This window comes from Apiospora phragmitis, assembly GCF_038363925.1.
Source record: "Apiospora phragmitis strain CBS 135458 chromosome Unknown utg000017l:1.0-59671.0:1.0-59731.0, whole genome shotgun sequence".
Lineage (NCBI taxonomy): Eukaryota > Fungi > Ascomycota > Sordariomycetes > Amphisphaeriales > Apiosporaceae > Apiospora > Apiospora phragmitis.
In genome coordinates, this window is record NW_027117417.1 from 1 (window position 1) to 22,285 (window position 22,285).

General features: G+C 45.5%; 6 protein-coding genes across 6 annotated transcripts; 3 read left to right on the forward strand and 3 right to left on the reverse strand.

The window, feature by feature from the left end:
* Positions 1-8,645: 8,645 nt before the first annotated feature.
* On the reverse strand, positions 8,646-10,183 carry PG994_015397 (uncharacterized protein; the record flags this gene model as incomplete). The annotated part of the gene is made up of 5 exons (XM_066866804.1): positions 8,646-8,951; positions 9,246-9,264; positions 9,469-9,617; positions 9,667-9,767; positions 10,015-10,183. 5 exons carry the CDS (start codon positions 10,181-10,183, stop codon positions 8,646-8,648), a joined length of 744 nt encoding a protein of 247 aa, XP_066707507.1.
* On the forward strand, positions 10,164-10,424 carry PG994_015398 (uncharacterized protein; the record flags this gene model as incomplete). The annotated part of the gene is made up of 1 exon (XM_066866805.1): positions 10,164-10,424. One exon carries the CDS (start codon positions 10,164-10,166, stop codon positions 10,422-10,424), a length of 261 nt encoding a protein of 86 aa, XP_066707508.1.
* A 1,748-nt stretch (positions 10,425-12,172) lies between these two features.
* Positions 12,173-16,147, forward strand: PG994_015399 (uncharacterized protein; the record flags this gene model as incomplete). The annotated part of the gene is made up of 8 exons (XM_066866806.1): positions 12,173-12,277; positions 12,333-12,440; positions 12,509-13,288; positions 13,315-13,851; positions 13,889-14,638; positions 14,719-15,435; positions 15,486-15,742; positions 15,799-16,147. The coding sequence occupies 8 exons, from the start codon at positions 12,173-12,175 to the stop codon at positions 16,145-16,147; spliced, it is 3,603 nt and encodes a 1,200-aa protein (XP_066707509.1).
* Positions 16,148-16,275: 128 nt separating this feature from the next.
* PG994_015400 (pyrroline-5-carboxylate reductase) lies at positions 16,276-17,261 on the reverse strand (the record flags this gene model as incomplete). The annotated part of the gene is made up of 2 exons (XM_066866807.1): positions 16,276-16,585; positions 16,687-17,261. 2 exons carry the CDS (start codon positions 17,259-17,261, stop codon positions 16,276-16,278), a joined length of 885 nt encoding a protein of 294 aa, XP_066707510.1.
* Positions 17,262-18,346: 1,085 nt separating this feature from the next.
* Positions 18,347-19,428, forward strand: PG994_015401 (MFS general substrate transporter; the record flags this gene model as incomplete). Its single annotated transcript, XM_066866808.1, has 2 exons — positions 18,347-18,987; positions 19,044-19,428. The coding sequence occupies 2 exons, from the start codon at positions 18,347-18,349 to the stop codon at positions 19,426-19,428; spliced, it is 1,026 nt and encodes a 341-aa protein (XP_066707511.1).
* Positions 19,429-20,167: 739 nt separating this feature from the next.
* PG994_015402 (uncharacterized protein) lies at positions 20,168-21,338 on the reverse strand (the record flags this gene model as incomplete). The annotated part of the gene is made up of 4 exons (XM_066866809.1): positions 20,168-20,481; positions 20,581-20,908; positions 20,968-21,129; positions 21,180-21,338. The coding sequence occupies 4 exons, from the start codon at positions 21,336-21,338 to the stop codon at positions 20,168-20,170; spliced, it is 963 nt and encodes a 320-aa protein (XP_066707512.1).
* Between the last annotated feature and the right edge of the window lie 947 nt (positions 21,339-22,285).

Consider the following 22,285-nt stretch of genomic DNA (forward strand, 5'->3'; position numbering starts at 1 on the left):
TACTTAAACCGTATAGTTGATACTATACCTTCTTAACGTCGTTTTAATTAAATAGCAGGTCTACTTGATTAATTATTCTAATCGTTCGTCCGAAAGTAGTAATAGTAATAAGGGGACCGTCGCATATCTTAATACGTTATACCCCGTGAGGGGATTAATAAGAGTAGTTTTATAAATAAATATTCTTTCGTATATAAACAATTCGTATAGTATAGTTTCTTTATATATATATATATATATATATATTTTTTTTTTAAAATATTGTGCGAAAATAAATTATATATTTATATATAAAAAAAGAAACTATACATATATATATTTACGTAATATTTAACTAATAAATCGTTAATCTTTTCGGCGTTATTATCGTTAACGTAATTAATCGTAACTAGCGTTAAGTAACGTTACCGATTTTTTCAGTTTAAAATTAATAAGTTATACTTATATTTTATATTAACGTATAGTATTTTTTAATTTTTTTTAATTTTTAACGTTTATTAATTTTATATAATAAAATAAGGAAGTTCGCGTTTATAATTTACCGAGCCGCGATATCGAGATACGCGTGCCGGTAAACAATAATATTCGCCGCCTATTCGTTTATATTATTTATTACGAAAGTTATTTCTATACGGTTCTCGTTTAGTCGCGCGGTAATATTAATAGCGTTTATAATAATCGGTACGTCTAATCCTATATTTCGTTCCGTGAATACGTTCGTTTCGACGGATATTAGAACGGCGTTTATGTTTCGTACGTTTAAGCTTTATACGGTAACCGGTGCTCGTATTATAACTTACGATTCGTAAACCTTGATCCCGATAGTAACGAGAATAGAGGTGGTGGTAGAGCTGAAGTAATGGTTATATAACGATAGGTTAGTAATAGATAAAATAAGTAGTTCTTATATATATACGGGTAGCGTTCTCGTATAGTTATTATTATTATATTAATTATTTAAGTTATAATATTTTACGGTTCTCTTTTTTATTTTTATATAATATTTAATAAATAATATATATTAATAATAACTATATAAAGAAGGATTAATAAAAAAAATCTCTTTTTTTTCTTTTTTTTTATATTTCTTTTTTTCTTATTACTCGCCGTGCGAGTCTAGCCTCTCGATATACGCTTCCGTGTATACGGTAAGGCTATTTATCGAGATTAGCTATTCGAGGGCCTTATTTAGGGATATTTTAATAAAGGTATCTACCAGATTATCTCTATTATCGATATAATAGACCTTTAATATCTCCTTTTTTTATACGATTCCTGGAGGGATATAATATTAATTATAAGCTTTTTCTCGTTTATTATACTTATTTTAACTAGGTAGTTATAAAGTGATCTCGAGTTTATATAAAAGGTTATTAAAATATTTTAAAATTTTAATATTATACGATTCTTTTAAGCGTGGTGCTTAATGCGATGCCGCTATTTATATCGGAGGTTATGCTATATAGTTCGCTAGTTAGTACGCTTTTAGTGACTTTTTTATATTTAATCGAGCTCTAGTGGATAATATTACCTTAAATTTAGAATTTATCTTTTATATAATAAATCTCTTAGCTTAGTAAGATTAAATATCCGAGTTAAGAGGTTAGGTTTTCGTTATTTACGAGTAAGCCGTCGGTAAAGATATATATCTTTATACGGTAAAGGTTACGCGGGATATATTTTAAGCCGCGTATTTAATTATAGATCTGCTAGTTAATCCGCATATTTAAGTTTTTAATATCTTTATCCTCTAGGGTCTATACTTAAGCGGCGGCAGATAGGTTGTACGCTACCTCTAGTTAATAAATAAATGCGAGATATACTCTTCTCGTACGCTGGGAGACGTATTGCTGGCCTCTATTAATAGCTTTAGGGTCGATAAGCTTTAGTTGGTTGACCTGTCCTTTTTACTCGAAAAGGATATCGTACGATTTTAACCGAATCTTGCCTCCGTTGAACTCGATCGGCGTATCTTCGGTTAAGATATTCTTTAGCTTTGTATAGAATTATTCCTCTGCTAGCTTTTTTCCCTCTTTTTAAGAAAAAGGGGCTATAATAAAGCTGAACGTATCGTCGGTTTATATTATTATAATATCGAAAGTGTCGGGTTTTTTTATAATAAATAATAAGTAAGCGTTATATATTAATACGGTTGTTTCTAAATTTTATATATAATAATTATAATACGTTTTAAATTAATAAAATCCTGACTTTATTAGTTCGTATAAGGGTAATATAATTTAAAGTAATATCTTTTCGAGGTATTAAGTTTTTAACTTTATTAATAAGTATGCGTAAATTAGTCGGTTTAGTTTATCATATAATTGAATATAAGCCTGTGTAATATCGCGTAGCTTGCCTCGTACGTTAAAGTTTCGGATCAAGGTCGGTCCGAGGGCTAAAAGGAGTCTTTAGCTTATCCGCTGGATTATCGGTGACTAGGTTAAAATAGCCTCCTTTTCTGTATTTCCGTAGCCCTGTATTACGAGCCTAGATTTCTCGTACGGCTTCGTAGTTTTACCCTTGATCTCTCGTACGAGCCGTGTTTAAAGATTTTCCGGCCGGTATGCTTGTTCGGGTCGAATCGAATAAATTCGAAAACCCTTCGTGCGGCGAGATTATTAATCTCCTCTACGTCGAACTCTTAGAACGGGTATCCGGACGAGGTAATAACCTCGTTTTATTAAAGCTTAATTATTAGGTTATAATTCTTTTATTCTTTTTAGGTAAGGAATATAGCGGCTCGAATATTCCGGAGTAGATATTTTCTAGGTCGTCCTCGGCTACGTTATATAGGAGCTATCGTAATTTCCTCGGCTATCGGTTCGGTATTTAGGGTATTTACCGGCTATTCCGGATCTGCTTATAATTCTGGTTAGTCGTGTAGTTCTCCGGCTTCCTCCCGGTAGTACGGCTTGATTTAGGTTACTCGAAAAGCTTTTAGGCCGTCTAGGGTATTTATTCGGATCGTACGGTCTTCGATAACTGCTATCTTATATAGTCCGGTTTATCCTTTTTTTCCCCGCTAAACTAGGACTTCACTCCGGAGCGGGAGTGTTAAGATATTTTAAATAGCTAGTTTATGCCGGCTATTTAAAGCTCGGTAGATGTCGATATTTATACGTATTTTCCGAAGTATTTTTATTATTTTCTGTATAGCTTCTTTTCGTGCTTAAATCTCTAGTAACGGTGGTGAGTTCTCGTTAATACGAGGGTATATTCCGAATACGAGTAAGGTAAGTATTAGGCCGTTAAGGCCAGCCGTATTATTTAAAGCTTTAATTATTATTTAAAATATTATCTCGGTATTTATATAATAACCGAGATTTTTTTATAAAATATCGAAGGCTTTATATAACGAAACGTGCGTTTATTCGATTTTATTTATTATTTAATAAGTTTCGATAAGTATTTATTTATAAGTAATTCTTATTACTCGTATATAATCGCGAAACTCTTTTTAAAAGTACGTGCCCGGATAGTACGAGATATAATTAGGGGGTTTTTAGTATACGTATATTTAATATTTATAAAGGGTATTCTAGGTATTTTATACGTTAAGCGAATATAGGAATATAATTGTTTAAAAAGACGTACTCGAATCGATTACGTAGAGTGCGTTTTATTCGTTAATGTAAATAACGTTTATAATAATCTCGTAGTTAAAGTCGTATTCGTTTTATAACGAGAATTTAAATATTTACGGCGCCGGATCGTACGATTAGTATTAAGAGTATAACTTTTAGATCTCGTCGAGAATAGCAGGGTTAATATCGTCATAGCCGGCGTTTTTTAGAAGAGTATAGAGTTTCTCCGTGCGAAGGTGTCCGAACTATCGGTAAAAGTATCGAAGCTATTTTTCGGTAAAATATAATATCGTTTCCGTACGGCCGGTATTAAAGAACGGGTGTCCCTATTTCTTAATTATAAAGAGTATTTCGCCGTCTTTTCGTATAATAAAATTAAAGATATTATTATAATACGTTTTAAACCGGTCGGCGTTATATAATAAAAATAGGAAAAAGGTTATAATATTTAAGATATAATACCTGGTTACTCTTAATCGGTTTCGTATATCGATTATTTTAATCGACGAAATAAGTTTTAAACTTTTAAACTTAATCTCGGCGCTTTTTAAAATCTAATTAATCTATACGTTTAAGTTCTCTTATATATAAGCCTTTATTTAAAGCTTTTCGATTATTAAAAGTAAGGCGGCGCCGGTATTTTAAAGCTCTTTTTAATAAGTTTAGCTATATAAGCTGCTAAGGTTAAATTAGTCGGCTTATACGGTAACTTTTAAAGAGTAAATATCCTCGCTAATAAGCCGGTGGTAGAACGCGGAGTCTATTAAATAGGTAATGCTTTATCGTATATTTTCTAAATCGAAATAGTTGTACTCCTCTTCGTCGTTTTTTAGCTCCTCCTTTTTCCCTTCCTAGTCTCGGACGAAATCCTCGTATTCGTCCTAAGTAAAAATATCCTGTCCAGCGTTATTACACGCTTAGAGGTATTAGGTTATTATACGGGTTCGTTTTTCGGCTAGGTGGTTTATTAATTAATAGCCTTACTTATGGCAGATTCGACAGGTTCTTCGTTCGAACTGCCGGTTCCCGTACGATAGCCTAGGGTCGGAACGTGTTCGTAGGTCGCTGGTTCCTATTCTATCCTAGTAGTCGGCTATTATACGGTAATCTGCTGCCGTAGGCTGGTCGGTTTCCTCTCGTATGGTTATTTATAAACCGTTTATTAATTAGGTACGTATTCGTAGCCGGGTTTCGATATAATTCCTCCGTTAAATATCGCTCCGAAAGCCTCTAGTCCGCTATTATACTTAGTAATACGCGAAGGTCCGAAAATAACGCTTCGCACGTTAGCTTTTAATTAATAAAGGTCGGTATAAGTTTTAAAACTCCTCGGCAAGCTCGTACGACTAAAGTATAAAAAGCGATTTCTCCTTTAAATCCTTTTCCGAAGGCTCGTTATACGAGTTAAAACTTATTTAGTAAAATTTTTAAAACCTCGATAAGTTGTTTCTCGGCGTTTTTACTTTTTATTCGTATAAAAAAAGTTATTATTTAATTTATAAAATATTATACGTAATTTATTATCGTACTAAAATATAAGTCTATAAGGTAGTATATCTCGTCTTATCTCTTCTCGGGTCCGATATAATTAAAATAAAATACTTCTACACGGCCGGAGAGAATATCCAGGAAGATCGTATAGTATTAGTCTTCCGGTATATTTAGCCGTTAGCATGTTTTAATAAATATCCGTACTTTATCGCAAAAGATATCGTACGGTTTACCGGTATAATTCTTTTCCTTCTTTTATACCTTTAAAAAAGTAACAACTTTATTTTAATCGATTTTACTATTATAAATAGCTCGGTTTAAAAGGATATCGTACTCCGTAATATACGCTAAACTAGATAATCGTACGGTTTAGTCTAGCGGTACCGGAGTCGGAAAAAAAAAAAGGACGCTATTTTACGACGCTCGGGTACTTAGGAATCCAGGGTTAGACGTTGGGCCTGGAGTATTTAAAACTCCGGGATTAAACGTTAATCTTAAAGTGCCCTGTAGTATTACGAACGATTGCTCCGTACGGAGACCGGGTGTTTCTCGCTTGGGCGGCGGTTGTTCGACTGCTTATTCTCGGGAAGCGTATAGAACGTCCTCTTTTTAGGTTTCCGAAGTCGGTTCTGCCGGTCGGTCCTATTAATGTACGGGAGCGGCCGGTAATACCAGGCTTACGAACTTGGCTTTAAAAGATCCGTTTATTAATAGATCGACTCCGTATTTTTTAAAATAATTAAAAAGTTCCTTTTAAAACGTATAATTAATTTAACCAAATTAATAATCGGTTCATCCGTTAAATTTTATAATAAAAGATTTTTAAAAAGAGGTTCTTTTTATTTTTAATATATAATATTTTAAAAAGTATCGTACAAGGTATATTATAAACAGTTTGGGTATTATCTCTTCGAAAAGTACGTTTAAAAGTTTAAGTTTTTAAAAAGCGAGGTTAACGTTTCTTTTTTAAACTATTAAAGGAATCCCGGTATTTTAAGAAATTTCTTCGTACGTAAATAGTTCGGGGTCTAAAGTTATCGGTTTATCTAGGTTCGATACGTCCGGGCTCGGTCTCAATTTACTAATTATAATTAACTCTATTTTTAATAGGGGTTATCGTTTTATAAATCGTATAATAAAGTTATTTAAATATATAATTATATATAATTTAACTAATCTCGCGTATAATTCGGAACCTAGTCTCCTCCTTATAATATATACTTAAGAAAAGGGGTTCCTCCTCGTACGGTTAATTCAGGTCGGCTCTTCCTCCGAATTTCTAACGGGCGGAAATTCTCGAGGCTCCTTAGCACGGTCGCCCTTACGTCGATAAAGGCGTGAAACCGTCTCTTCACTCTTACTAATCTATAATCGCTACGGGTAACCACTGATCAGTATTAAATAAGCTTCTATACGTACGGTAATTCCGGTTTTAATCGAGGTTATATTAATTAATTCTATTATTTATACCTATTTCTAGTACTAGCTACGAGGGGTATCGTATACCCCTCTTTATAAAATAGAAAAGGGGTTCGTACGCGCAGGTACGTAGCACCCTTTTTAGAGCAATATAGACAGCTTTAGTTCCAGCTGTTCTAATACCAGTAGTAATAATTTTTAAAAGAAGAGGACTCGCTAACGGATACTATAAAGGATTAAGTCTTTACGGCATCCCTTAAAGGCTAAACTAATAAAGAGCTAGCCCTAATATAACCCTTAAATTTTAATTTTTTTAATATATTAAAAAGATTTTATTATTAAAAAATAACCCTATATTATATAAGGTTTGATAATATAAATATAAATAAAAAAAACTTCTTTTAATATTACGAGCTAATTAAAAAATTTGTTTTTTAACTTCATATAATAACTAGCGGCTAAACAGTAATTAATATATTTCCTCGTAATATTAATAAGCCCCTTAATAACTAAAACCGGAGAATAAAAAACTAAGTAAAGGTAGAACTATCTAAGCTTCTCCTTAACGTTTTCGATAAATAATTCTCCTCTATAACATTACTAATACTTATAACTAACCGCTAAATTAAAGAGTTAACAGATACGTTTAATAATAATAATATTATTTTTAATAACGCGACGCGCCGGGTTTTACTCCGGAAGCTCTAAAAGAGTCTAAATATTTTAAACGGCTAAATCGGCTAACTAAAGTACGAAAAATTAGTTCTAAAAAGTAATTTAAAAAAAAGAGGTAAAAAAAGGAAAAGAGTAATGCTTAACCCTAACTAAAAGTTTACGCGTATACGAGATACTATAGCAATTAAGAGGGAAATAAATAGCGTTACACCGGAAACCCTAGGCTATTACTCCTTTATCGTCGGCGCCGGAAGCCGTTATAATTAAATCTAACTCTAAATCTAAGATTAAAAGTATTATAAAAACGTTTCGAGACTAAAACGGTATTTTTAAGATTTTGTATTAATTTTTAATTAAATTATTCGTATTATTATTATATAGTATTATTATATAGTATTATTATTAGTTTTTAAGGTCGCCGTTACATGAGGTGACCGTAGTACCGTTAGCTAGCTTAATTAAAATTAATAAAAAAAGAAACGAGATATATAATAATAAATAATTTTTTATATATTTTATATAAATATTCTCTATTTTAATAATTAATTTAAATATTAATTTAATTTATTAATAAAGTAAATAGCTTTAATACTTTTATTATATAAATTATTTTTATTATTACTTTATAAATTAAGTGCTATTACTTATTATATTAATAAAGCGCTTCTTTTATTATACGCTTAAACATTTTCTTATATTATTAATATATATTTAAATACGTTTTACTAGGTTTTTTTTAAAACTTAAATAACGTTTATTATATATAATACTTTAATTAATAATATAAATGTTAAATAAGCTTTCGTACGTATATATAAGTGGGTTTCGAGTTTAATCGAGGTTATATTACTATCTTCTTTTATTTATATTTATCTCTAGTGCTAGCTACGAGGGGCATTGTATGCCCCTTTTAATGAAATAAAAGAGGGGTTCGTGCGCGCAGGTACGTGGCACCCCTTTTAAAGTAACATAAAAAACCTTAATTCCTACTATTCTAATAATAAATCTTATAAATTTAATATTTTTATTACTAGATTAAAAATTAAATTTGAACTTTTAAACCTAAGCTTCGCGCGGCCTGATCGTGATCGTCGAGATCTAGCTAAGGTATTTATCGAGGATAGCTTACGTTTACGATTCGATAATAGTTAAAGGTTTAATTTAATCGACGTAATAATAACGAGGTAAAATATTAACGTTAATATTAATAATAATATTTATTAAATATAAATAAAGTATAAAAGTACGCGTTAATAATAAATAAAGTATTAATATTAATAATAAAAATTATAATATTATATTTTAATAAAAGGCGGGTTTCTATTCGACTTACTAGTTAATTTAAAATAATAACGTTAAAAATTATTACGATATATAACTAAATTAAATAAAAAAAAGTCTTACATTAACCTAATACACTTAAACCACCAGGTGGCTCACTAAGGTAATCTCTTAGTTAATTGGTGTGATACACTAAAAGGCTCTTGGTCGGTGGCTCACCAAGGACGCCGGATGATCGATAAGATCGTATAATGTCGAAAGGACCGTAGCTGCCGTGTTGTGGATCGCTGCGGTGGTTAAGCCTAGCTGGTCCTGCGCAATTCCCTCTGGCGTAACTTTCCTGCCTGTTCGATGGTAGTCGTCGATGAGCCACTCGATGGCGTCGTCGTGCTTCTCCGTTCGTCCCTCCGCCTTAGCGGTCAGGCGACGCCTCAGAATAGGGCCAAGCAACGCAGCAGCTCTCTCACGCTGTCTATAGACCATCTTGACGTCCCGCTCCTAGTACTTGGCCAGCCAGTGCAGGACCGGGGATACTTGGCTCGCACGGTATTAGTACCTTGAAGCAGACTTGTCGTGTAATTTTGAGTCAGGTCCAGCCAATCCTCATTCTGTGCTAGCTCGGATCCAACCAGGACTTGCTGCCCAATTCGATTGAAGATTTTGCAACAGAAGAGGGTACATCATGATGTTACTCCAATCTGTCATAATATGAATTAAGCATAGTATCAAGTGTGCAACCTACCGGGGCACTGTGGGATCAACTCTCTGTATCCCGCCAAACAGTCCTCGTACATCGGCTGTAGGAGACGTGCTGTGTAAATCAGCATGGGGAACTCCATGTTTGGCCATCGAACCGAAGCCAGTCAAGACGCACTGAGTGTCCGGTTTAGGTCAACTCTTGTTGCATGGCATAGCTCGTCTGTTATCAGGGGGCCTCCGACGTCCTTTAGGATGGACAGCTATACATGCCAGTAGCATGGTTAGTGACACTGGTATCTGTAATTCACAGTGTTACTTGCTTAAATTTTCCATGAATCGTGGAAAGCTCATCTCATTCTGAGGGGCACTCCTCACTTCGTCGAGGTACTTGCGGGGTAGGACGACGAGTGGGCGTCGATGATCGACGACGTTGCACATCCAGAAAGCCTGTCCTTTGCTAAAGTACTGCTGTTTTGTCAGTCAAGCCTCCAAGTACACATCATGCCGTTCTTACATCGCGGTAGCCTTTGGCCAGGAGTTTCTCGGACTCTCGCGCGTACCGGAGCCTCGAATTGTCTCCGTCGAATTCGACATGTGGCATGGGACTGTTGGCGGCTGACAAGGTTCGCATCTGTCTCCATAGGAACTAGCCGCCAATCACAGCTACTAGAGAGAGAAAATAATGATATCCATGGCTCCCTGTGGTGATAGAAGCGTGATTATGTGATGGATATTGACTGGGGTGGTAGATTATGTAGAATAACGGAATACCAGGTTGGCCGCTTGTACAGTCTAGGCTTAAGTATTGGGTCTTCTCGGCCCGGGTTGTGTGTAGCGAAGTGACATAGGAGTTGGTACATACGACCATGTGCGATGCAAGGGGTAGCCAGGGTGTGGGCGGGCGACGCGCTGATTCGATGCTGAAGGACAGCATCCGAGTAACCTCTCACTTGGTGACCAACAACCACTGCCAAGAAGCGTGTACCAAGACAAGGGAACTCGACATGTGTGATGTCGTCTTTTTCCAGCATCACGCGCCAAACCTGGGATGAATGGACCGTGCTTGCTGTCATTGCCTTCCAGATTGCCCACCAAGTGTGGCTGACCATGGCATACAAACAGGGCCTGGGACGGAAAGCAGAGGCTGTCTCCGTCCTGGGCCTCATGGAAGTTACCAGGCTGATCTGGATCGGCGGCAGCTTCTTCACGCCAGTTTCTGTGGTGCCTCGTATCCCTATTGCCATCTTCTTGATTTATATCTCTGGAATATGAAAGCGGTTCAAACAGTTCATCATATATTTTACTGTATTAATCTCCGTTGCCGGTGCCGTCTACTTGGCCCGTCCTGGATGTGCAAGTTGTGCCGATCGAAGGGCTCTGGAATCTACCTGTTCATGTCTCTTTACGTATCGACAACAGCATCCAGTAGTATTCTCTAATGCTTTACAAGGTAACTATCTTAATAGACGATCGTGCATTTACGACTACCAACTAACAGTCTACATAGTGCTCTAGGCTATATCGGTCTTGGCCTATATTGTCTTCTCGGTCATCTTCATCTGGAAGCTCAACATAAGCAGGCGACTGAAGGTTGGTCTGATACTTCTGATACTGGTGTCGGTGATATCCTTTGCTGCTGCCCTCCCAAAGGTGGTCTTAGTATGATTCAGTTACAGACTCATAGTAGGAGATCCCCTCTTGTATCTGAGTGCCATTAGTCTACTATCAGGGCTTTAGTCATTATCATTGCATGTATGCCATCAGAAGCGAAGGGGAACGGAAAAATTTGGACCAACACATCATTCAGCACCATTCAGCAATTGCACGGGTTTGCGATACGGTCTCTGCCCTCGGTAGACGGATATTGAACAGCATAACAGCCGACTCCGACAGCACTACTATCTAGCATAATTCATTCTGCTGGGGGATGAGACCCAAGGAGAAGCGCATTGTCACCTATTGTTTCAAGAAGCTGCCGGACAGACGAGTCGAAGCCCATTGTCATTAACCGCATTGGGCCTACTCCTTCTTCACCCACCCACCACCCGTGGCGTGTAGCACTCAATACAGAGTACCTATAGGAGACGTTCGTAGAAAAGGATATGTATAAAACACCACCGACCTTTATCCGCCCCTGGTTTAAAGTTTATCTGTGAGTGCGGCATTGGTCGCGCACGGTCTCGACAACCATCCTGTTGGTAACGCAAGTGCGGGATTCCTCGCGCTCGACCTCCCGATGAACTTTGTTTTTATTTTGACGTCAGTCCGTGATAGGCCGAAGAGGTCAAATAAGACGTTAGTAGCTGCGACAACCTGCTGGCTTGGCCAAAATAAGGCTATAGCTGAGTAGGCCGAAGGAAGCACCACGTTGTCCCGAGCGCACCATGTCCTTCCTGATTAACTAACCCAGTGTTGATGGAATCATGAGCGGCAGTAAACATTTTAACGAAAAGCCCCCTCCGTCGTCTACCAGGGAAGCCTGTAAAGCATGGTGGAAGCCGGAGCTATCGATGCGACGTCCACATGCCAGACCGCCACCGGTGTACCCGTCGAAGATGCTGAAATTCTAGACCTCTAGTTTACGGATCGTTTTGGACGATAACTTGCCGGAGGTTTCCGCGAACTAAAGGAAGGCCTTGTACAAGGATCTTTTGTCACTTTGTGTTTCCAAAAGCGTGCTACCAAAGGATGACCCCTGCTGCGCCATCCTGACTCGCCGTCTCATTGGTTGTGGAGACATGCTCTATCGCCTGCACAGAATCCTTCGGTTTTCGTGACCCAACCTAATCTAGAAGGTGCAAAGGCTTCCGCAGCCTGGAAGGATCGCAGTGGACCAGCCAATTGGTCCCACCAGCTGCGACTACAGGGCCAGGGTCTGTGATTACACGAAGAGAGAGACAAGTATACGCGGCGAGCGCATGCAACCACGCCGATGCAGTACAGAATCTTGACTGACATAACTTGCCGCCCGGGTTATTGAAAGTAATCCGCAAGAGCCAAAGTCTGCTCCAACTTGAATCATGGCCGGACCCGAACCTTTGGCCGATGACGAAAAGGCGGGCGACCGGCACTCCACCCCTGCCCGAGCCGACAACCACCGCCAAGAAACCGGCGCCAGCTCTCCTGTCCGACGCTCAAAAGCAAATCCTCAGTTCCCAACTCGACTCACCCGATGTCAAGGTTTCGTTCTTGGCACTCTACCGGTATGCCGACGGGTGGGACTGTCTGATCATCGCCGTCAGCGCCTTATGCGCCATTGCCGCTGGTGCTGCCTTGCCCCTTTTGAGTGTAAGTACCTCTTGGGCTCTCTCTCCAGGTCCTCAACGTTGAGCTCATGTACCACTGTGCGCGTCTAGATCTTCTTTGGCCAGTTGACCCTTGCCTTCCAAGACGTCGCCCTCAACACCATCACCTTCGCCGAGTTCGAGGCTGAACTCGTCAAGAATGTTGTTTATTTCGTTTACGTGGGCCTCGCCGAGTTCGTCGCCGTTTATATCTCAACGGTCGGCTTCATCTACACGGGCGAGCGCGTCGCCCAGCGGCTCCGGGCCGCATACCTCAAGGCCATCCTGCGCCAGAACGTGGCCTACTTCGACAACCTGGGCGCCGGCGAGATCATGACGCGCATCACGGCCGACACCAACCTCGTGCAGGACGGCATCTCCCACAAGGTGGCCCTGACGCTGACGGCCTTCGCCACCTTTTGCACGGGGTTTATTATTGCCTACGTCAAGTTCTGGAAGCTCGCGCTCATCTGCACCTCGACGCTGGTGGCCTTCGCGGCCGTCATGGGCGGGGGCTCGCGGTTCATCGTCCGGTTCAGCACCCGGTCGCTGCAACACTACGCCGTGGGCAGCAGCCTCGTGCAGGAGGTGCTCGGATCGATCCGGACGGCGACGGCGTTCGGCAACCACGAACGACTCGCGGCGCAGTACGAGTCGCAGCTGAAAGTGGTCGAGAAGCACGGGATCCGGATGCAGGCCGTCCAGGCGCTGATGGTCGGGGCCATGTACACCATCTCGTTTCTGAACTATGGACTGGGTTTCTGGCAGGGATCCCGCTTTCTCGTCAACGGTGACATGGACGCAGGTGGCATACTGACTGTTTTGATGGCCATCATGACGGGCTCCTACGCCGTCGGCAACGTCTTCCCCACAGCCAGGCCTTCACCAGCGCCATGGCGGCTGCCGCCAAGATATACAGCACGATTGGCCGCCAGTCGCCGCTCGACCCGTCTTCGAAAGAAGGCAAAACACTCGAACATGTCGATGGCACGATTGAGTTGCGCAACGTCATGCACGTCTATCCTTCCCGACCAGAAGTCATGGTGCTCGATGACGTAAGTCTGTCCATTCCTGATGGTCGTACTACGGCGCTCGTCGGTCCGTCCGGCTCGGGCAAGAGCTCCATCATTGGCTTGATTGAGAGATTTTACACCCCGGTGGGCGGCGAGATTTGCTTAGATGGCCAAAGGATCCAGGACCTCAATTTGCGATGGCTCCGCCAGCAAATATCGCTCGTGAGCCAAGAGCCGAACCTCTTCTCCACGACCATATTCGAGAATATCCGGTTCGGGCTCATCGGCACCGCCTTGGAAGATGCGCCAGAGTCGACAGTGCGAGAGAGAATCGAAGAGGCAGCAGCCATGGCCAACGCCCACGCCTTCATTACTTCGTTACCAGATGGATACCAAACCCAGGTGGGGAGAAGGTGGGCTGGTGCTCTCTGGCGGGCAGAAGCAGCGCATCGCCATCGCCCGCGCTGTCGTCAGCGACCCTAAGATCCTCCTCCTGGACGAAGCAACTTCGGCCCTGGATACCAAGTCCGAGCAGGTCGTGCAGGCTGCTCTGAATAGGGCATCCGAGGGTCGCACCACGATCGTGATAGCGCACCGCCTCTCAACCATCAAGACAGCCCACAATATTGTCGTCCTGGCTGGCGGGAGGATTGTCGAGCAAGGTACGCACGAGGAGTTAAGGGCTCTTGGCGGCGAGTACCATAAACTAGTGGAAGCTCAGAAGCTCAACGAAGATCAAAACTCCAAAGAGATGAATGATGAAGAACTGGAAGATGCAGATGATGTCCTCGACAAATCCGTCACGAAGGGGTCGCCTTCAGTCAATGTGCTCTCCAGAAAGAGCCCAACGATAACAGAGGAAACCAATCATGTGTATACAGTAGCCAAGCTGATCCGATTCGTTGCTTCCTTCAACCGGCAAGAGCTCAAACTCATCATCATCGGCGTGGCTTTCGTCGTCATGGCCGGATGCGCCCAACCCGCCCAAGCCGTCCTGTACGCCAAAGCCATCACCGCCATCACCATGTCGCCCGACCAGCGCGACACGCTCAAGCGCGACACGGACTTCTGGGCGCTGATGCTGATGGCGCTGGGCCTCGCGCAGCTCGTCCTCTACTCGGTGCAGGGGACCTGCCTCGGGATCAGCTCGGAGAAGCTCACGAGCCGGGCGCGCGGCATGGCCTTCCGGGTAATGCTGCGCCAGGACATTGCGTTCTTCGACCGGGACGACAACACGACGGGCTCCCTGACCTCCTTTCTCTCGGCGAGACCAAGCACCTGTCGGGCATCAGCGGGGTTATCCTGGGCAGCATCCTGATGGTCTCGACCACGCTTACCGCCTCGCTGGTGATCGCGCTGGTGGTCGGCTGGAAGCTGGCCCTCGTCTGCATCTCTGTCGTCCCACTTCTGCTCCTCTGTGGGTTCTGGCGGGTCTCAATCCTGGCGCAATTCCAGCTGCAGTCCAAAAAGGCGTACGAGGCCTCCGCCACCTACGCCTGCGAAGCCACCACGGCCATCCGCACCGTCGCCGCCCTCACCAAGGAGGACGCCATCCTCGCAACGTACCACCGCCAGCTCGGCGCCCAGGCCCGCGCCAGCCTCGCCTGGACGCTCAAGTCGTCGTCGCTGTATGCCCTCTCCCAGGCCATGACCTTCTTCTGCCAGGCCCTCGCGTTCTGGTACGGCGGCACGCTCCTGGCTCGGCACGAGTACGGCATCTTCCAGTTCTTCGTCTGTTTCAGCGAGATCATGTACGGCGCCAACGCGGCCGGCGCCATCTTCCACCACGCGTCGGACATGGGCAAGGCCAGGAACGCCGCGGCCGACTTCAAGCGGCTCTTCGACCGCCGGCCGGTCATTGACGTGTGGTCGCAGGAGGGTGAGACGGTCGATACAGACGCCCGGGGTGCCATTGAGTTCCGAGACGTGCACTTTCGCTATCCCACCCGCCCGGGCTACCCCGTACTCTCCGGGCTCAGCTTCAAGGTGGAGCCCGGCCAGTATGTGGCGTTGGTCGGCGCCAGTGGCTGCGGCAGAGCACAACCATCGCTTTGCTGGAGCGTTTCTACGATGTGCTCTCGGGCTGCATATACCTCGACGACAAAGACATTTCGCGGCTCAACGTGAACTCGTATCGAAGCCGTCTGGCGTTGGTCAGCCAAGAGCCGACCCTCTATCAGGGCACGGTCCGTGAAAATATCTTGCTTGGTAGCAATGACGAGAACGTCACTGAAGAAGCTATGGTGAAAGCCTGTAGAGAAGCAAACATCTACGACTTCATCCAGTCGCTGCCGTAAGTATAACACCCTACACAGTTATGGCCCATGGAAGAAGACTAACCATGAACAGGGATGGCTTTGACACCATAGTGGGCAGCAAGGGCAGCATGCTGTTGGGCGGCCAGAAACAGCGTGTGGCCATCGCCCGGGCTCTGATTCGCAACCCGCGAGTCCTGCTGCTTGACGAGTCCACCTCGGCCTTGGATTCCGAATCGGAAAAGGTGGTTCAGGCCGCCCTGGATGCTGCCGCTAAGGGCCGGACTACCATTGCCGTCGCCCATCGGCTAAGCACCGTGCAGAAGGCCGACGTGATCTTTGTGTTTGACCAAGGGCGCATAGTGGAAAGCGGAACACATCAGGAGCTGATTCGTCGCAAGGGGCACTACTACGAGCTTGCTAATCTGCAAAATCTCGGATAGACTAATAGACCAGAAAGCTGTTTCATAATCATTCCACTCGTCAATAGGCATCAGCTGTATGTCGTAGGGAATTTGGAAACTACGGGAAAAGTCGTAGCATAAACTTAAGCGCCAGACTTGATTTTGTATTAACTATTCTGTTTTCCCTCGACGTACCGCATCTCTCTGTTCGCCTTCAGGCTCTTATCCACGGCACCTTGCACAATCTCCGGCAGCCGGCTCTCCATGAGATGAGCAATCGCCTTTTCCGTACTACCACCCGGTACGCAGACCTCTTTGCGTAACACTTGGATGGGCCTGTCAGTGCCTCGTGATAGCATGCCAGATCCCAGGCATGACTGCACCACCAAGTTGCGGGCCGTTTCGGTGCACATGCCATGAGTCTCTGCTGCGGAGACGAGAGACTCAATCAGATAATAGAAATATGCGGGGGCCGAGCTAGAAGTAACCATCAGCAAAGCGTTTACGGAAACACAAAAGAAGAGCCTCAATCCCTGTCATTTGAAATCCAAGAGATGCCATTGCAGTGTCATGCTTACCCCGAGATGGACGCCGCCACATCCAGCAGCGACTCCTCTGGAAGTACGCTGACGGCCGGCGAGACTTCCTTGAGGACCGAAGCCACGAGCTCCACGCGCGAGACTGCCTCTTTGCTGGGGAACAGAGCCGTGGCGCCCTCGCGGCAGGTGACGGGCAGGTTGGGCATGGACCGCACGATGGGCGTTCCCGTGGGCAACCAGCTCTGCAACTGGGCCACCGAGATGCCTGGGCACATGGTTACGACAGTTGGCCGCGCTGGCCCCTTGAGGGTCTCGAGGGTGCTGGCTATCTCTTGGCACACTTGCGGCACCTCTTTGGGGCGAGTGCAGATGAAGACGACGTGTGCGGTGGACGGTTCTGAGCCGGCTGCCCAGATGGCCTGGTGCAGGTTGTCCGTCGTCACAAAGGCCTTGGGGTAGCTTTTCTTCAGCTGCTCCATGTGCTCCGTCCGCCGGGCCGTAACGGAGATGGCGCACGCATCCTTCCAGCTGGTGTTGGACGAATAGATGCCGCTAATGACGGCCTTGGCAAGGTGGCCCCCGCCGATGAATGTGAGCCGACCAGGTACTGACATGTTGGATTCGCTAAACCTTGGTGGTGATACTACGGGATGCCGTGAAGTCGAAGCCATTATACTGGCAATATACTTAGCAGATGGCGCCTACAAGCTGCGATCAATCTGGTCCATCATCCTGGTGAAGGGAATGGGACCTGCACTGAAAGTAGCGTCGCATCTCACATCCTACTTGCGTATGGACTTCTCCGAGTTTCGATAAGACATCACGGCAACCTAAGGATTGTGCCGGCAAAAGAAGGTGAGCAGAAAATTTGCTCAATAGGGCGCTGAGGAAAAAGAAGTTTAAAACGATCCTTGCGATGGTGGCATGGTTGGCACAGTCTTTTACGAAACCACCTTCCTAGATTGGATGGAGTCGTCAGTCGTGGGCGATGTGATCGAATCCTACGTCCTACATCAAGGCGGTGAGATGAGCGCCGAAGGATTCCTGACTCTTCCATAACCTAGGTTACACCCCCGGTTTGCAGTGGCATTGCGTCGGTGTTGAAACAAAACTCCCCATGTCTGATCGACCACGAACCCATCCCTTTGGTTCGGGGCGACCGCTATGGCAGAGGGGGTGAATATTTTGAGTCAAACCTGGCCGTTTCTAGGTTCAGGGTCTAGAGGGGTCCCGATTTGTTGGTCTGGGGTTCAAGTCCCGGACCTTGTTCAGTGGGGTTATTTTTACCTCTACAGGGTTCTTTCTTCAGCGCCTTTAGCGCTTCTCTTCGACTTCTTCCTGGGCGTAAACAAGTCTTGGCGCCGTTGCCGACTTTAATCGTTCGAAACGGTTCTTCTGTTCTTCTGGTCTTTTTAAAATAGATGTCCGACGCGGGGTCTATCCCTGTCCACATCGGGCGACAGCTTGTCTATCTTCAGTGCATGATACAGCGGGGATCGCCTGCCAAGCCCATCAAACTCCCGCTGGGTTCTGGCCCCCGTACCCCCTTATCTTTCAATGCCTGCAGGAAGAATTTGTACAAGTATGGTCCCTGCCAACCCCTTGGCAGCAATCTACCGATGGATATTGTCTCGACGATGAATCCTTCGAGAAGCAACTTTTTTCTATCCACCATGAGAAAACACCACGGCGAATCAAAATGAGGACAACACACGGAACTACGGTGGCGGAACCCACAGAGACTGCATCGCTGCTACGAGAGGGTCATCCCAGTGAAACCCCGTATTCGCCGATTGGGTCCGCCTCCGACTCGGACCCCGACCGCTGCAATGCGGGCTGGACCAAAGATGCCGCGTGGACGGCCACCTTGGCCAACTTGTTTTTGATCCTCTACGCCTTCGCCGACGTCGCTAGGTACGTCGCCGTCGTGCGCTTGCTCGAGCTCGGCATCTGCCGCGAGGAGTATCTCAAGGAAAGCGCCGACGTACTGGGTGACGACGGCTTCATCCCGGAGCACCTCTGCAAGTCGCCCGAGATCCAGCAACGTCTCGCCCACCTCCGCGGCTACCTCTCGTCCTTGGAGGCCATCGTCGGGCTGCTCCTAGCTCTCCCCTACGGCCTGGTCGTGGATCGGTGGGGAGAGCGCTTCATCGCCGGCCTCAACGTGGTGGGCTACATGCTGTCCTGCGCGTGGCTGGTCGTCGTCTGCTACTACTGGACCGTGTTTCCCATCTGGATCGCGGTGCTCTCGCCTCTGTTCCGGGCAATTGGAGGTGGAACGCCTACTTACACCTCCGTCATCTATGCCATGACCAGCAAACGCGTTCCGGCTGAAAACAGGTTAGTTTCCATAATTCCAAGCGGGGTTCTAGGCATCTTACTCACACCGGCTACAGGTCTCTGGTGTTCTTCATATTCACTGGTGGACAAATTCTTGCCACCATCGCGTCTATCTTGATCACAGCCTGGTTCCTCGACCAGGAGCTGTTATTCACCCCTATACTCCTCGGCATGCCTATCGGCTTCCTTTGTCTGTTATCTCTGGCCTTGATCCGCCCCGACGGTACTGCCAAGGTAGCACCCGACTGCGAAAGCGAGCTGGAAGAGGTCGACAGCAAGTCTCTCAGTGGCACTTTGCGCCACAGCTGGGGCATTGTCACCCGGCTTTTTAAGGACCGCAGAGTCGTTGTGCTACTGGCCGCAGTGCCACTGGCCAAGCTCAACACTCCGATGACAGAATTGACGCTCCAATACATCCAGAGAAGTTCGACATGTCAATAGCCTCGGTGAGTTCACTATTGCACATGATTTATCGATGTCATTTTGCTCTAACTCGCCACTAGGCCAGTCGAGTGTTATCGGTCAAGGCGTTCGAAAGTCTGGTGCTGATGATCGTCATCCTTCCCATCATCCAGAAAGTCGCACAACTCAGGTTCCACGTTTCGTCTTTCAAGATGGATCTGTACACCACACAATACAGCTTTCTGATTCAAACTGTGGGCTGTTTTCTCATGGCCTTTGCCCAGGCTTTTTATCTGTTCATTCTAGGTATGCCAATCTTTCCCATCGGGCCTTCTGAGAGCACCTTGCTGATATAAACTGAGTAGGCCTCCTATTATTCTCGCTTGGCACCAGCACGCGGCCAGCCCTCCAGTCCGTTATAACGGAGCTGGTCAGCCCGCAACATGTGGCCGTCCTCTACACCGTCATTGCCGTCGCGGACGGTATTGCTGCGGCTGCTGGGGCGTTGATGCTAAATCGAGCTTTCGCCATGGTTATCAAATGGAACGTGGAACAGTATCTTGGACTACCGTTCCTCATTGGGGCCATTTGCTGCATACTTGGCTTTGCTGGGACTGTGTTCGTGGGACACCGCGCCATGTCCCAGTAGCTTGGGAGAGGTTACTTCAAGATATGCTGGCAAGCCGGGCTTGGTCAAGCTCGCTAGGGCGAATAGGTTACCCCTTTGTGAATACATGTGTTCAGCCAAAGTTTGAGTAAATATCTTATGACTTTTCATCTAATACGTCCCTTGAATCCTCATGTTCTGGAACTCCCCAGCTGTCACATAAGTTGCTTCCTTCGCTTCACCCATTAGTGGCCTCAGGCTCGCCGATCTGTCTGGCTTTCCAAAGTAGGCTATCGAGAACCTCTCGTCAACAACATCTGGCTGCCCATCGACACCACCGTCCTTTTCCGGCAAGTGGACCCGATGGCATACACTGTTAAGCCCTGTCCACTTGGCCAGGCAGTCACCAACGTTCACGATGCATTCGTGCTGCCCTCCGCTGGCCACATCGGCGAATACACCGCTACCGGGTGGCGTCTCTGCCTCTGAAACCCAATTATTCAGTACTCTGTCAGAATGGAAGACCAATGGATGATGAAGGTGTCAAAGGTTTTCTAGGGCGGGATACGATGGGGACAACTTACGCAAACCCCCTACGCTGTCTTGGAACAGAAGCGTTATTGTCCCGAAATCAGTATGGGCTGCAATGCGAGTCGAGTGAGCAAAGTCATCTTTTGCGACAGCCGGGTAATGGGTCAACCGCAGCTCGTTGGACTGATTGGCATGCAGCTGCTTTAGCGTCGCCGCAGGAAGCTCCAGACCAATGGCAATAGCCTCAAGGATGGCAAGCTGCGCGCGGTAGCAGACCGAGAAGAAGGATGTGAACGTGGGCTGAAAGGCGTCATATACGCCTACCGGCGGCCAGATGTTGCTGTACAGCTCGTCGTGCTCAGAGCCGATATCATATGACTCCTGCATGCGACTGGGTGAGCTGGCTGCGTGATGAGGGGAATTGTGGCTGGCTTACTTACTTTCATATCCTTCAGTAGAGGCATTGCTTTGGACGAGTTATGGTTCGACACTGCCGACACATTCTCGATCCCAAAAGCGCTGTACCCTCGATGGGGATGGGCTGTTGGTGGGTGGGGAGACTTGAGTTTCTCATCCACGGGCAGCTGGAAGAACCGGCGGCTCTGATAGATTGGTTAGCAAGGCATACAATCCACATCCGAGCTGTGCTTACCGTCTCAAATGCTTTGCCAATCTCGGCTGAAGGCACATCGTGGTTCACCAGTCTGACAAAGCCATACTGCTTGAGGTCCGACACGAGAGCGCGGCAGAACTCGTCCCGGTCCTTTGCATCAGTACCGTAGAACCGCGAGAAGTCCAACTGTGTATACATGATCTGTTGTTGAACCTCCAGTGCAGTGCATGGGCTATGTGATGGATTCAACTACTATTACCTCTTAACTCTTGTCGTCCATTTATTGCCGCCAGTGGAATCGATATGACGTCTCGCCTGATCCGAGGCATCGGGTCATTCTTGTTCGTCCCCGCTGGCATTTAGCGAGTCAGTAATCTTGTGAGAACGGCGTAGGCCGGGCAGGTACTTTGTCCACAGACAACAAACACAGCTGAACATCGGGGCGGTTAAGCCGGGTTCGGATGCCCACTTGGTGATCTTCATGCTAAGCCGTGAAGCTGCAGATGGCTGCAGCAGCTGCTGTCTACGGTCTAAGGCTGACGCCCCTCTCGGGGCGAGGCCCAATTTGGCATTGATATTACTGCTTATCTCTACGGGGTCTAGTTGTGTTCCTTGACCATGTCACTCGACTTTTTTAATAGCGTTCCAGAAAATGAAAGAAATGAAGCCCCCGAGATCGTTTCCACCTTCTATATCCACCAAAGACAAAGCTTATTTGGTTCTGTAGCTTAACAAGGATGGTGGCGGTCGAGGCGGTCTGGCCCAACACGAGGTGCCGGGGTCTTAGTAGCGATCCTCTAGGGTTGGACCCACAAGCCCACCCAGACTTGGCAACGGTTCCTTGCACACTACGCTGGCCCATCAATACCCCTGACACTGTCCATTCTCGATGTGTGAAAGATACAGATGTGAGGTGATGTGTGTTGTGCTATCAGATGGTCATTGTGATTAGGTACTTTGGCTGATAACACGCCTGACCAGGCGAGCGCCATCCCTGTCCAGTCTGACTACTTGCGACTATGGATTTGATAGAGTGCGGCTCTTGCCGAATGACCAAACAGTGAATTTCCTTAGTATTGGTGCTGTCTCAGAGACGCAACTTCAAATCATCCTCGCGAAACTGATCACTCAGCAGTGAAGACTTG